We start from the raw sequence: 15,916 nt of genomic DNA, 5'->3' as shown, positions 1-15,916 counted from the left end.
GAAAGCTTTACCATGTTGGACATTTGTACTGACACATCCATAGACCACCTCGTGTCTGGTTCCTTATTACTTACTTTTCCTAATTAGGGACTTGATGAGTAGAATTAGATTATGGATGATTATGGTGGCTATGGATGAAACTGTGGATGGTGATGTTCATCCATACGAAAAAGAACTCAAAGTAAAAAAATGTTTGTACGTCATTGTTTTTCCTTCTCCCATGATCGCTCTCTGTGGGTTTGATTCCTGTTTGCAGTAAGGAGCAGCAGCGGTCAGCAAAGGCCATGTCAGTGTGGGAGCAGAGGACCAACCAGCTGAGGAGACACAACATGAGGGCGAGCAGCGAGGCTTTGTTCAACGAGCTCGACCCTGAGGAGCGCCTCCAGATGTCCTCCGCCCTCCACTTGCACCCTGACATGAAGACTCACCTGGACCGGCCGCTCGTGGTGGAGGCCAAGAACGGCGAAAAACCCAGCAGGTCTCCTGAAGGAGGACGGGATGAGGCAGGGGATCTCCGGCATGACTCGACGGGTGACAACTTCCACACGCACTCCAGGAAGCATCACAGGCACCGCGACAGGAACGGGGAGAGCAGGGAGGGAGGCGAAGGCCGGGGAGGGAGGCCCCACGCCCATCACAGCCGGAGCAGAGATCATAACACAGACAGTGCCCAGATAAGAGAGAGGAGAGGGGAGAGTAGCCACAGCCGCGATGGAGGGCAGGGACACAGGCACCATCACCAGGCAGGCTCCCCTGAGGAGGAGGTCAATGACTTCCGAGGAGGAGAAGAAAGAGGGCACCACCACCATCACTCCCATCGTCCACCAAAAGAGGGGAATGGGATGATAGGGAATGGTGCGCAGGGAGAGCGCAGGGGGAAGGGGGGAGGAGGAGGAGATAGTAATGGAGAGAGGAAGGGGCGCTGCTCTCGTATGGTCAGAGCTCAGTCTACACTGGATGGAGACGACTGTAAGAGGAACAAGAATGGAACCAAAGGCCACAGGTAAAACTGCAGATGTTACTTTGTATCAATGTTTTGGATGGTTTGTTTGTATGTCTGATGTTGTTGGTGACTATACAATGGCCTTACTATATTCTGACTGTTGTCTAGGCTGCACGATATTTTGTTTCGTCTACATCGCGATGTGAGCATGCACGATAGTCACATCGCAGGACGTTGCGATGTTGACGCTAAAACTTTTTTGCTGCTTGATAGAACAGTAAACTTTCACCGTTCTCCTTTTACATGATTGTTACCGGCTGACCCTTCCCCTTTAAGACAGGTGGTCAGACAGGTGTGACGTAACGTTAGTCCGACGGGGTTTGTTATGGGAAGTGAGGCTCTCCTGTGTGTAGAAAAGTACCGTAAGCTGCAGCTGCTGCTGACATAGTGATGCACATGCTTTTCCATGGGTAGTGAAGCTACAGTAGTCAGTTTTTTATGTACGCTGCAAAGACAAACTAAATCACCTGATTAATGCAAAGTAATCACGACATCTCCCGGCCATTTTTCACCACAGAAAGCTGCTACCAGCCAGGCTAAAGCTAATATAGTTAGCCTAAAGAAACAAGGCGTCTGTCCCAACTAACATTAAGGTTTGGAGCCGCGACGCTGGAAACCTAACACTAATCTAACAGCAGTCTGTGTCTGAAATAACGTAATTTCCACTGATTTAATTGTTCTTGGATACACAGTTTGTTGCAAGTGCGTGACATGCAAGCTCTGCATGCACAGCCAACCACCAATCACAATCTATGTTGATCAATTTATCAACCAACCAAAGCAGGCCCCGCTAGTCGACCACAACCTGAAATTTAGAGGAAGCAACATGCATGCATTATTAATATCATTCACTTTAGCCTGGATTGATAGTATTATATGAATACAATGGTGTCATGTCAATCAACCAGTGTATTTCTTCCTAATTTCCCTCTCCAAAATCACTTCAGAAGAGTAGTCACAGTGCTTACTTGCTTTGGTTTTTGTAAAGCATTAAAGTTCAACAAAGAATGGTTCACATAAGAACATTTCCTTTTTCATTTTTATTTTTTATGTAGATGCAGTAGTTGATAATGATTTATTATTTCCAAATAGAGCTATTTATGTCATGTTGTAAAAATTTGTCTTTTTTTCATATCGCAATATATATATATCGCAGTAAAAAAAAAAAAAATCGCAATGTCAGTTTTTTCCAGTATTGTGGAGGCCTACTGTCATCCTATATATTCAACTATTCACAGTTACTATAAACTATATACAATAGAGTTGATTTAAAAGAAAACACTGTCCTTTCATTAACAACTTGGTTTGTGTGTTTTACTTTTGACATTTTACACAGCAACTTCATTGCTGCTGTGTTGCTTGGCTTGTAAAGCTCTGTGCATTGTTGTTGTGGTGTGGCAGGGCAATGGATAAATTAGCTAGAGACACACCTCATTTCAAGTTAGCTGTATAATAGATAATTGACGTGTCTCTTAAAAGCTATATATATACTCAATAGTTTGACAATATATAGAATGGCAATGTAAAAGGGATCGCTCATTGTGATAAACTTACAGAAAATTATCAGCTGAATCTGCAGGTCCCATCAATGCAGCTTTATAGTGAGTAATACATTTGAGGTTAGAAAACGGGCCTGCAGTTGCAAAGTCTTGCTTCATTTTATTTGATATCTTCTTTGCCTGTTTTGAATATTAGTTCATGGAGTACAGCGGCATGTCATAACATCTAAACACTCGCTACAGCTCTCTGATTGGCCTGTTATGTGTCTGACTGGGCTTAATTTATTCTCCAGTGGGTTTTTTTAGACTTTCATTTTATATTCCAAGACACTGTGTAAGAAGAAGTAAGAATGATTTATTATTTGCATCAGTTTATCTCTATACATAAACACCATATAACTTGTGTGTGGATAGCAGTACACACCTACTTCTAGTTTGCTGTCAGATAAATTGTGGTCTGTTTCCCAGGAGGACAGAAAAACGCTCTCATATGGATCTCATTTGGCCAAAAACGCTGGCAAATGAAACACCCTGAGAGCAACGTACAATGATGCCTGTGATAACACACACATCTCTTTCCTCAGGGAGAGGCAGTCAGATGCTGAGGAGGACGGCCTCGCCTCCAGTCCTCAGCAGCTAATGCAAAGTAGCCTGAGTCTTGGAGAAAAGCAAGAGGATGCTGACAACCAGAAGAACTCCACCAGGGCCAGCCAGGCCGGTCTCAACAGCAACGCCATCCACATTCCTGTCACCATCACTGCCCCGCCTGGGGAAACCACCATCATACCCAGTGAGTACACACAACAATTGAGGAAGGACTGGGAAGGTTGAAGGAAAGTTCAGCTTTTTGAAGTTTTTGGACATCATTGTATCAGTTATACTGTATGATTAAAACATCTTATTATACTTTTTTTTTCACTATTCATCACTTTACAGCAGAGTCATTAGGGGTAATTAAGGCTAATTAAGAATTTCACCACAGCTCCAGATCTCAGCAAAGAAATTAATGAGTAAAATGTTATCATAAACAATAGGGGTCATGTCCGAATGTGCCAAAATAAGAACAATGTAATTAACTGACAAACAAGACTAACAGTCTACATCCATGCTAGTGGCTCTGTGACGCTGTACTTTGGCACAGCAATGCCTTGGGGTAAATGCTAATATCAGCATGCTCACAGTGACAATGCTAACATGCCGATGCTAAGCAGCAGGTATAATGTTTACCATGTTCATGTTGTTCACCATTTTAGCTTAGTGTGTTAGCATGCTAAGGTTTGCTAATAATGCTTACTAATAATTATTACTTTTGTAATCTAAAAAAAAGAATACAAATGTAAAGGTGCTGTAGGTAGGATTGTGAAGATCCAGGACTTAGCCAAAAAAATTGAACATCAACAACTTCTGAGTCCCTCCCCCCTTTCTGCTAAAGCCCAAAACGGTCTCCTAAGCCCCTCCCCCCACAAGGGAGAATTAATGCATGTGCATGAGCAGTGATCGACACGCAGTTAGGGCGTTTTCACACATGAAAGTCCAAACCAAGGTCCAGACCAAGGTTCATGTTTTTGTTACATTGTATACATTTGATCCGGTAAGTTTTGGTTTCACACTGCAGTTATGCAAGCGCACTAAAGATCTATAGGTGACAAAACTACGTCCTGCCGTCATTACATACATGAGCTGCGTCTCCAGATACTTGATACTTTTCTTGGTTTGTAGACGGGCTTCTATCCTCTCGTATCCTCTCTCTGTGTCAGAGTTTTTTCAACTAACTGCTGCTCTCCCCTACTGCCGCGGCTCTTTTTGTTTTGTTGTGATGTTGAGAAGCAAGACACAGGAACTTTCTTTCTGGAGAATTTATTCAGAGACAAATGGAAACCTACACTGTACATTTACTACCACTTAACAAATAAAATGCTGATGTATTCTCAGCTCTGATAGCCGACAGCTGTCTGCTCTGAGCACATTCACCGTCACGCTCTCATGTACCCTACACACTAAGCACCAAGCTATTCCTTAAAGGAGCTTCCCCGGTCTTGTAACACAAGGAGAGCCTGCCAGAGCTCCTTGTATTTGGTCCGAAAGTTCGAACCATCCAAAAAATGCTTTCACACTATAAACGAACCGGACCATGGTTCAGTTTGGTCCGGACCGAGACCACTTCTTTTTATCGGACCAAAATTTAGTCTTTTGATCCGGACTGTGGTCCGGGGTATGTTTGACACCTGTAATTTTGGTTCGGATCAAACTAAAAAGTCCGAAAGTCCGGACCAAATAAGGTATGTGTGAAAACGCCCTTAGACACCCCCCCTGCCCTGATTGGTGCATCTGAACAGGGAGCTGTGTATTTTTGCAAATTGCACTACAGGCTGTAGGTGCAGCCAGAGGAGCTTGCTTACCCTGCTTGCTTAATGTAGTTCTACTCGAACATAGGGTCAGTTTCAGCAAATATGACAGAAAGTTAGTTTTATAAGTGTTACCTACTGCATCTTTAACTATGCCCATTTCTAAAGAAAAACGTGAATGTTAACTAATGCCACTAGTTTAAAAATACTATAGCTGTTCATGATGACTGCTGTACACAACGGTGGCCTAATTTTTACTCAAGAAATGTGAGTTTGTTTTAGTAAGTAGTACCAAGATTTTCATATTTGTCATGCTTAGTCTTGACACTGCAACCACCATCATAAGAGAAATGTCTAATTTATTATTATTTAATCTAATTAATCTAATTTATTGTTATTGATTAAACATTTGTATGGATGCAGGAAGAAAATACAATCATAAAAGAACTATATAGACCAGAGCCTGCATTTTGAATCCAACCTCAGTTTTTACTAATGTTTGTGCTTCTTTGAGCTAATGAATGTGTTTATTTTTCCACACCAGTGAACAATATCGACTGCGACAACTTCCGACTCAGTGATGAGAAGAAAGACCTGGAGGAGGAGGAGGCAGCTAATGGGCCTCGGCAGATCCTTCCCTACAGCTCCATGTTCATCTTCGGGCAAACAAACCCGTAAGTCATGGCCGTGAGGTGACTGTGAGGAGTGACATGAAATAAAATTGATAGTTTGGGTTAAATTAGGACAGAAAGTTCATAAATCCCACACATTAGGGTTTTACCGTGTAAGATGGAAAAAACTAACAAACAGCACATGGAGAATTCATGTAGATGTAGGCCATTATTTTTCTGCCCAAAATGACTTCATTCACCCACCTTTTTAAAACAATACTTGAAACTAAGAGCCATACGTATATTATACATGAAATGTTCTGCTTATTTCTGCATCCCCAGTGGTGAACATCAATCCATCCTCATTTCCACAGGAAGTATATCAGACATACCTTCATCACATAATTAAGGCATATATACTGTATGTGGGCTAATGTACAAAAATCAATAATATTGATGGAGAAAAAAAGATGCTGTGCAATATTCAATTTCAACATGTATATTGATCTGAAAACACCACTTGTTTAGATGTAGGAGTCTGGAGCGTTGCCATTGGGCAGCAGGCGCCATGGGTACATGGGTGGACTGACCCCCTGGCTACAAAAAGTGGTTATCAGGATGTTGACTGTCCTCTCTCTGGTAGTAAAGGAACACAGCCGGTGCAGCAGATTGATCAACACCAGTGAGATCAAATTGACCTTAAATGCAAGCACAGCACTTTGCTCTGGAATCCTGAAGTCCTGACAGGTGCTGGACTCTCCTATTTTCAGGAGATAGGTGTTGTGACACTCATAAGACTCCGGCTGACCAAATGTGTGTTGATGTGTGTGACAGCATCTCTCAGAGAGGAAGGCCTTCAGACCGATTGCAGCCATCAAATATACATACATCCTGTTAGATTACTTTGTAGCGTGATCGCTATATTCATATTCATATTGTTAGTTCTGTGTGCGCAAATCTTGGGACGTAAAGCTGATGCCAGGGATACACTGGACCCGGAAGCGCTGTGAAGCAGAGCCATTTTCATTTTGGCGCCCATGTTATCCAATCTATCTGTTCACACCAGCTGCGATCAAGAGCGGAGAGCCTGCGCTCTGCAGCGATTGTTTTGGTGTCTCCTCTTTTTCTTCCAAGTCTCCAGAGCGAATATGTCAAGCCAGGTATGTTATCAAACACAGGAATGCCACAGTGCAGCTGGCTACTTTACCAAAAATCAAACAAATTTCAAAGTAAAACACCCAGGTGATTTTGACTTCTCAGCTGTGTCTACAGCTAGACACGCAATCAGGCACACGGAGAGAGAGAGAGACAGACAGAGTGACATTCACACACACACACACACACACACACACACACACACACACACACACACACACACATGACATGAACACATTAAATTATAATTTCATGAGGTTATGAAGTTTACCCATGATGAAAATCCGTTCTGTAGAGCTGAGAGGCTCAGGATCGCTTTGTGACCGGCGCTGTGAAATGCGTGTCTGGTGTGAATAGCAAGGCGCCCGATTGGGCACGATCGCCGCCTTGCTGTGAGTTGGATCAGGAGACAAGGAAACTTGCTGGAACATCTGGTAGTCCACAAGGTCTTGAACTCCTGCATTTTGGAAGATGTTTTACCTTGCACCGCAGCTGTATTCTCGCAATATCATGCGAGAATCGCAATATTACAAGATCACCGATAATCATCTTTAGGCTTCAAGTGATGTTTGTGTCCAAACTATCATGGTTCGGACCAATCAGCGTACTGTGAGGAGCTACAGGCAGCTACGGACATGGTTTAGGTGTGTGTGACGACACAGAGAGGCAACTGTTTTTTAGAAAGTGTCTGCCCTTTTCCAAACCGTTCCCAATGATGGCTTCTCAGATGGTTCTGTGTAACAAACCATCTGGCGCATCAGGTTGGGATATGGTTAGGACATGTTGAAACTCTCAGACGTAACTGCCATTCTGTCCTTGCATAACCGTATCGAGAGCTGTGCCTACAGTAGAGCTTAGATCTGGCCCAAAAAATCAAGTCTGACCCTACCCGAGTCCGTGCACATTGTGTCCGAGCCTGGCCCGGCCCAACACATTAACTGTAATTATGAGCCCGAGCCCGATTTAAACCTGACAATTTTTTTATATGTGGGCCGTTATAACTGACGTTCTCAACTACAATTCCGAGTTGTTTGAACTACAGAAATCTGTTTAGAATTATCTTAATAAATACCGGTGATGCAACAAGGACTAAGCATGTAAACTGCGCTGTTTGTTTATTCAGAATGGAATGGATTGCAAATGGATCCGAATGAAGAAACATTAAAAAAAAAGCTCTAGCTCCCTCAGCCGAATAGTGTGGGTAACAGATCAAGGCAGCAACATAATCAAAGCCCTGGAACCATATAGGAGACTTTCTTGTCTCGATCACCTAATTAATTCTGTCCTTACGGTCTGCATGCTGACGCACTGGCCGACAACAGTGCTGCAGATGGGGGAGACACGATGTAGCACAGTTTACCTCACACTCAAGTCAGTGCAGGACATAGCCTACACCCAGAGCTACGGGAGAAGCTGGAGAGGCATAGCTTGCTCCCCACCGAATAAGGCTAATAAAGTAATGATTAAAAAAGCACAAATGCTTGATCAAGTGCCTGGCCCGGCCCGGCCCGATCATAGTGACGTAAAATATCGGGCTCGGGCTCGGGCAGAGAATCTAAACTCTAGCCTACAGTGGTTCTCCTTTCTGCTGATGATGTAGTTCTGTTGGCCTCAGACCATGGCCTCCAGAGCACGCTGGGGTGGTTTGTAGTGTGAAGCAGTTGGGAAGAGTGCCAGCACCTGAAATCTGAGGCCATGATACTCTGCTGTAAAATGAAGGGTTGGTGCCCCAAGTGAATTAGTATCCGAGGAGCTGAGAAGAAGAAGAACATTGAACTTGATTTACCAGTCGATCTACATTCCAAACTCATGAGCTCATGATTGGGACTGAAATAATTAAATCACAGATTCAAGCAGTGTACTTTCAAACGACCTGAGATACATTTCCTACCTTTGATGTTGTCAAATTATTTATCCCGAAAAGTACAGAAAAACAACTGTTATTGTTTAGTTAGCTTGTCGAGTGTTTTTTCTTTATGTCTTATATGTTTCATACAGATACCGCTCTTCCAAAGTTGTTACATATCGATTCTATTAAAAGACATTGCGCACCCAGATGATTCTGAGTCCCGTGGTACCCCTGAGGCTGGCACATGTCTACTTTTGTGCATTGTTTTGACGAGGGATATGCGTGACCTCTTATGGAAGGACGTCACCTGGGAGAACGTCACCTAGTGAGCTGTCACTACCCTGTTTGTATTTTTAAATTTGTGTGTGTTTATTTATACATGTGTGGTCTTGCAGGGTACGGCGGCTGTGTCACTACATGGTCAACCTACGCTATTTTGAAATGTGCATCCTGATGGTCATTACCATGAGCAGCATCGCTCTGGCAGCCGAGGACCCCGTGCAAGCCAATGCACCGCGAAACAACGTGAGTCAGACTGACATCTAGACATAATAAGTAAACATCTGGAAGTACACAACAAACACACTGGCTGTCAGACGCTTACACAAGAGCATGAGGATTCACACACACAAACACACACACATCTCATTTGGGCTGACTGGCTGATTCATTCGAACTGATTAAATCCTTCCTAACAGGGCTCGATGGTTTGCACATATTGAGGTAGAAGGCACAAAAAGAGGCTTTTCAAAATTTATTTTCTTCGACAAATGTTGTCACACTGACTTGGCGCACATCCAGTTTGGCAAAATGTTTCTATTCTCTTTATATAAAATGTATTACATGTATATCCCCAGTGTTTCCCACAGAGTAGAAAGCAATTTGTGGCACGCGGGGGGTCGCAATCAAGTATCAAAAACTGAGGAGGACACGCTGTTGGATGCTGTCCTCCTCTCCTACTCTTTCTTCATTGCCTAACGAATCTTATCTCTTTCTGCTTGAGCAGCACTGGTTGAAGCCTGAAAATATTGTAAACAAATTAATAGCATAACTAATTACATTGGTCGGACTGTTGAGCTCTGTTTCAGACTGATACCTCCGGTTCAGGCTGGTCCTCCTCCTCAACACGTGCCTTTTTCAGTCGCGGAAAATACTGTTCAATACACATCTGGATTGAAGCAGCAAACATTCAGTGTAAGAGTAAAAAAAAATGACATAACATTATTTATAATAAGTTTATTTGATTCACAGCTGCTACATATAGTGTTTTGACCTCGACAACCCAACTGCATTTTATCGCAAACTTGTGACTAGTTAACTCTAAAGCAGGCGCAATCGCTTGTTTGCTAAGAGTCTGGTTGGGACTCGAACATTAACACACTGATAACATTGTATTAATTGTATTTTTAATGTGTGATTGTGTAAAGGTGTTCACCAGATACCAACCTTTCGTGAACTTGTGAATTTTGCCAGGCGTCTTCTCTTGTTTTCATGGAGACAGACGCTGTGTGTAACCTATGTGAGAGAGACGCGTGAGTGACTGAGAGACGGAGGAGAGCAGGGAAAGGAAATGCAGCGGAACGAATATGCTGCATGTTTTAAATAGCGTTAAAAAATAAATTAATGAATTAATTAATGAAACGCAATATGTGGCGGCCGGTGTTGATTGTGTGGCACACCGCCACAAATTAGTCTATGTGTGGGAAAAACTTATCCCTGCGTGACACATTAGCCCATGTGCGTAATGTGACTTGAGTTTTTGCATTTTGTCCGACAAACACGACTAATTCTTATTCTATTCAGGAGCACAGAGAGAAGCTGAGGAGATGTGCATTTGCATGTTGTATATTCGTGTGGGTGTTCAGTCAATCTGTGTTAGTGCAGGGGAGTTCAAAGCTGACAGAGCTTTAGACCTCTGACAGTGCAGAGGAACGTGTTTTGCATAACTGGTCAATTCACACACACACAAACACACTTCCAAAGTTTCTTGAACTGAAAACATCTGTCACTGGATCTGACCAGTCATCTCACAGGATATTTTCTTACACAGGTTCTCAAGTATCTGGACTATGTCTTTACCGGGGTCTTCACTTTTGAGATGGTGATTAAGGTGAGGAGGCTGTGGAAATGGAGGTACTCTAAGCAAGGTTTTGGCAATGTGCATGTCAACAACATCTAGGATTCTAGGTTGGGTTCTATGTGTTTGAAATACAAACTTTTTTTAGACGTTTAGGTTACATATAACTATGGTTCCAACAGCATTTCAATGACTACTAGTTTTCGTCTAATTAGGACAAGTCTCATATTGAGATTATAGTTTTTTTAACCATATTTCACTTAGTTTTATCTAGTTGTTTTTTTAACCTGCAAATCACCAAATCTGTGTTTACCGGAAAGGCAGTGGACAGCTTTGTCATGTCACTGGCATAGCTAATTGGGTTTGTGGTTTTACATTTCTTAACTGTAATAACACTCTGTCCCATTTCCAAATGCTTTAGATAATGAATGTACTGCACCACTAAAAATCAATGGTAGTAAATATTAAAACCACAAGTCTTTTAAAGAGTTTCATGAGCTAAGAAGGAAGGTCAGAATAGCTTCTAGAAGAGACCTTAAAACACAAAGTGTCCTCGTCAGCTTGTATGGTTTTTTGAAAATGATTCTGTTATATTTACTCTGTGACTGGAGATGATTGACTTGGGACTGCTCCTCCACCCTGGCGCTTATTTCCGTGACCTGTGGAACATTCTGGACTTCATTGTTGTCAGCGGAGCTCTGGTGGCCTTTGCCTGCTCGTAAGTCAATGTTTCCTTTTTTTTTATGCCTGCAGTGTTACTTTTTAATCACAGCAGGGATCTGGATATAATGTATTTCAGGGGTTGATACAACCAGACCAAAACACAACAAATTATTTTTGTATTGTATATTAGTAGTAGTAGTATTTTTAGCTGATGTTACCCTCTCTCCAGTGTCCTTCTCTGGATGAGGCTAGCATGCTAACCTGAGGCTAGGTGCTGCTGCGCCTGTGTTTGACTTTCACAAACAACGCCAGTGTGTTCATCCAATTTCTCTTGTGCTGCCTGGGGTTGTTTTGCAGACACACGACTATGTCAAACTTATCTTTCATTGTTACATAAAGTCAGCCCCTCCCTATTTGTCACAGTTTGGCTGGTTTAAGGTTTACGAGGGGACATAAGTCTCTAAGCTGGCACATAATTGCAACTCTTGCAGCTCAATACACTGCAGAAGTAATCGTATGTTGAAGGTAGTTTTACAAATAAAAATGTTCCTGTTGTGATTTTTGTTGTTTTAAACCACAACTAGTGTCACAGTCTAGTATCGACATCTTCAAGTTTAAAATCTTGTTGCTGTTTTTGTGCTAGATCCACCTAGTCTATATCGTATGCCCTGAAATTTGAAAATAACGGACAATGTGAGGGTGAATGTTCTCCACCAAGTTCATTGTTTAGTATATTGGAACACCTTGGAACGTATTACAGTATATAATCATGCTTATCCTATGCCCACTTTCCACATCCAGAAAGAAGAGCTCCAGGAGCTTTCTGCCTCAACATGTTGTACCTCACACAGCTGCACATTTTTGCCTCCCCTCACGACTATTTTGAGTAGTTAATGGGCCTATTTTTCCCGACACTTACCATATTTACATCTTGAGTACCTACATACTAATAAGTATTCAGATGGACGGAAATCTATTCCTTATGGGTGAGTGCTGGTTAGGTCCATTTTATCAGTGATGTTAAATAGTAGCAAAAGAGGTAGTAGTTGCTGCGGTTACCTGCAGTTCATTATACCTCGCACACTGATATAGAATATTAAACTGACCAGATCTATGTTTGAAGTGTCTGTGTTATATGATTTCAACTGGCACCTTCCAGGCAATAGGAAATACATGTTATCCATAGCCACAGTATAAAGGGAGTTAATGAGGCCCTTGACGCTTACAGACCTGCATTCTGGCTCTCTGGAGTACCAGGGTGATTATGTATTCTGTTTCAACCAGCGCTGTCAGATATTTCGCAGACACCACTATTTCACATACAGTATCAACTCTGCTGAAAGTTTGTCCACCTGTGTATTTTTCTTTGTACTGCTTTCTGTCGCTTTGATTTCTTCCCAGCTGTAGATTGATGCTTCTCTCTGTCTTTTTTATCTGTTGCTGACTCTGTCTCTGTCTTTTCTCTTTCACTTTGCTTCCTTCCTTCCTTTGTTTTCTGGCTTGGATTGGTTTCAGGAGCCTTATGGGGTAATGCTGCCTGTCCCTCTGCCTGTGTGTCTGTCCATGTGCTGGTTTATTATTTTTTTTTTTTGTGTCTTTTCTTTCCTGTCCATCTTAGCCAGTGTCATTTGCAGTGTTTATGGATGTGTCTGCAGCAACCTCCCTCTCTCAGCTAAGTGTTTTGAACAAATGTCATATTTTGTTATTCGCTATTCTTACCATCACCGACACAGTCACGATGATCAAAGATACTGGCATTTACTCTGCTTTGTGTTATGTAACTGTGTTTGTGCTTTAACATCAGCATTTGAGTTACATAAGTGCAATTAATGGTTTTCCATTTATCGGATATATTTTATATGCGTTAGCAGGAAGAATGTACATAATGCATATCGTGGCAGCACTGTGAATAAGAAACATGCTGTACTGTCAGAGACTACAGTTTCAAAGGTTCAAGCTTTCATAAGAGTGAAAGGTGTTCCAGGTATTCATGGATACAAAGGACCTGAGTGCTGCTGTCCATAATAAGCACACAAATATAAATACGCTAATTGAAAACTATTATAACTATTAAACCGAGTGAATGGTAGATATGAAGCATTTATTTTTATATTATTTATATATTTTTTTACGCATTGCAGTATAATAAAGGTACAGAATGATGTAGCTTTCAGCATCCTGTCAGTATCTTTCGAACTACTAATGCACTGTTCATTTATAAACATATATCACATACTTTGAAAGTATAATAGCAACGTCCTGTTCAGCAGGCTACGTGTCCCCTGTCAACCCCTTCCCCCTCATCCCTTCCTCCCACGTTCACTTCCTGTCTAGCATTTTGTCTCCTATCATCTTCCTCGTCAACTCACATTTATGGCATGTAAGCGTGTAACAGGCTACGTTCACATTGCAAGACTTACAGAATAATTCTGCTTTCTTGGAACTCGGATTTCATTTGGATGTATTCTTCTGTTGGTTCAAAAAAAAATATTCTCGCCAAGTTAGCTGCTCATCGATCCGACGAGGCAAGAAACATGAGCAGTCAAACGATCAGACAGTTTTAAGAGAAAACTAGAAAACAAAGACATACTGTAATATTATCATATTATGTAAAACTCAAGCCGTCCGTTGTAAATATCCATCACAGTTTAGAGACCAATTTCCTGCTTCAACTCTGACCTGCCATATTTGCTTACTTTCAGTTTTACCTCCAAATTAAAAGGCTTAACATAATTTGGCCAAACTTTTGGATGTCTCGCAACCTAGCCTTTCCTTTTTGACATGGAAGTTGTTATTGCTGGGAACAGCGTTAAAACATTTTTCATGTTGAAATGAAGGGTTCATTTGCAAAAACAGTTATCTCCATTTTATTTATCCTCCTAAATCATGTTTTGTTTTTTTCGTGCAAGCCAGGGAATATCAATCAGACTGTTGTTGTTTTATTCATTTTAAGCATGACTTGTATCGGGGTTTTTTTGCCAATGAAACCGTCAAATATGCAAATTTAAGAGTACCATATTTGTACCTGCGTTGATCTCTTTTATTTAGTTATTTTTTTCTGGCACTGCGCAGGAAGTTGACATTCCCATTCTTAAAAAGCTCTGTTTGGCTTGCTTGTTTTTTCCGACAAGGGAAACACAAGACATCTTCATGAGTCCAAAATGTTGGACCTGATTTGAAACTGACCTGTGGAAACCCACTCAGGCCCGACATGCATGAATAAATAAAAATTAAAAGACAGACCTGATCTGAGTGACCCCAAGGGTAATTGGACCCACCCCAAAATGCTGTCGACTCGAACAGACCCTAATAGAGGGACTGATTAACCACCAGCCGCAGTTGACAATAATAGTCATGTCGAACAAATATAAAGTCATAGAAACAAATTCCAAAAATAATTCATTAATATGCTTCAAACACTTGTACAAATAATTGAAAGCTCTTTTCACCTCTTGCATTTTCTTAAATTCCATTCCATTTTTCTTCTGTTCACAGTTTATTACAAGCTGTTTTGGTCACACGAGGGATAAAATCAGATTTAATTTTTTTTTCAGCTGCAGTGTGAGCGTAGCCATACATTAGATTGTGCTCATTAACAGTGTCCTCTCATCTTGGCTTCTCTCCCAGTGAAAAACTGTCCATGTCATGACCATCCTCTTGCTATAAATGTGATTTATTCACGCATGCAGTGCACATAATCACTGTAATATTTCATCAGACCTGTCTATTGCTTTGCTCTTTTACAGGGTAATTAGTTTAAGTGCTTCTATGTGTCTTATCTTTGGCTTCTTTTCGATGTAAGTTTGAAAGGCTGGATAATGTCGCTGTATCTTCACGCCTGTGTAATATCAGCTTCAAATGTTTGTCTTGCTCTGTCTTTCTTTATATGCTTGTGTGCTCTATTTATGTGGGCGGTGTTTGTGTTTGTGTATTGTGTGTGTTCGTGTCATTGCTTTTTCTCATCAGATCGCAACAAAGCGTGGCCAGGTGGGAACTGTCCCTATCTACCTTTTGCTTATTGACCTCCCCCCTTGTCCCTTTTTCCCCACATGTGAAAAAACAGAACGCTCCTCTTATCAACCCTTCCGTATAAACTTTGTCGCACTCCATCCCAAGGTGCTTGGGAAATGACCATGATTTCCTTCCCTCCTTCCTCTCTTCCCTTTTTAGAAAAGTAACATCCTGTCCCAATATTGGGACATTCAAACAAAAAGACAATATTGGGAACGCCACCTCATAGCTTTCAGAAGACCAACATAGAGCTGCTGACATGCACCATTATGAATCTGCACTTAATATCTTTCCACTTACAAACTCATTAGATAGCAATTGTAACCAAGCTAAAATGTCTCTATCTGGTGTTTCTCCTTCATGTAAACCTCCTTTAATCTTCACTAAAGTGGGTTTAATTGGTCAGCTCACTAAGCGATTATAGCCTGCAGCTCAATTCATGTCCCTGCCCCTAAGCTACATCTCTCCTTGGACTTTGAGGGGAATCGATAAAGGATAATAGCTTCTCACCTGAAATTACCTAGAGTGCTTATTTCATTGAAAAGCAGGGTTACAACCTGTTTATATAAGGGAAATAATATTTGATTTTTTTTCTTTCTCCATAAAACACATTGTATGTAGGGATGATTATTTTGGGTTTTGCCCATTTTTAAGATTTTCTTTTGAAGGGGTACGATTAAATTTTTTTAACCTCCCACACACA

The 15,916-nt window shown here is 41.5% G+C and overlaps 1 protein-coding gene across 3 annotated transcripts in view; it reads left to right on the top strand.

Annotated features, from left to right (window-relative positions):
• Window positions 1–15,916, top strand: part of cacna1bb (calcium channel, voltage-dependent, N type, alpha 1B subunit, b) — a 219,325-nt gene that overhangs the window by 141,631 nt on the left and 61,778 nt on the right. For 2 of the 3 annotated variants that reach the window (XM_035991388.1, XM_035991390.1), the window contains 8 exons: window positions 257–1,003; window positions 3,087–3,292; window positions 5,392–5,521; window positions 8,858–8,987; window positions 10,513–10,572; window positions 11,151–11,257; window positions 12,718–12,729; window positions 15,169–15,189. In XM_035991388.1, the coding sequence (XP_035847281.1) occupies window positions 257–1,003; window positions 3,087–3,292; window positions 5,392–5,521; window positions 8,858–8,987; window positions 10,513–10,572; window positions 11,151–11,257; window positions 12,718–12,729; window positions 15,169–15,189 (1,413 nt within the window). The remainder of the gene's footprint in view (window positions 1–256; window positions 1,004–3,086; window positions 3,293–5,391; window positions 5,522–8,857; window positions 8,988–10,512; window positions 10,573–11,150; window positions 11,258–12,717; window positions 12,730–15,168; window positions 15,190–15,916) is intronic. The other variant, XM_031277458.2, reaches the window with a different exon arrangement.

Source organism: Sander lucioperca, chromosome 14, assembly GCF_008315115.2.
Source record: "Sander lucioperca isolate FBNREF2018 chromosome 14, SLUC_FBN_1.2, whole genome shotgun sequence".
In the NCBI taxonomy this organism is placed as follows: Eukaryota; Metazoa; Chordata; class Actinopteri; order Perciformes; family Percidae; genus Sander; species Sander lucioperca.
This window is presented reverse-complemented; position numbering and strand designations above follow the sequence as displayed.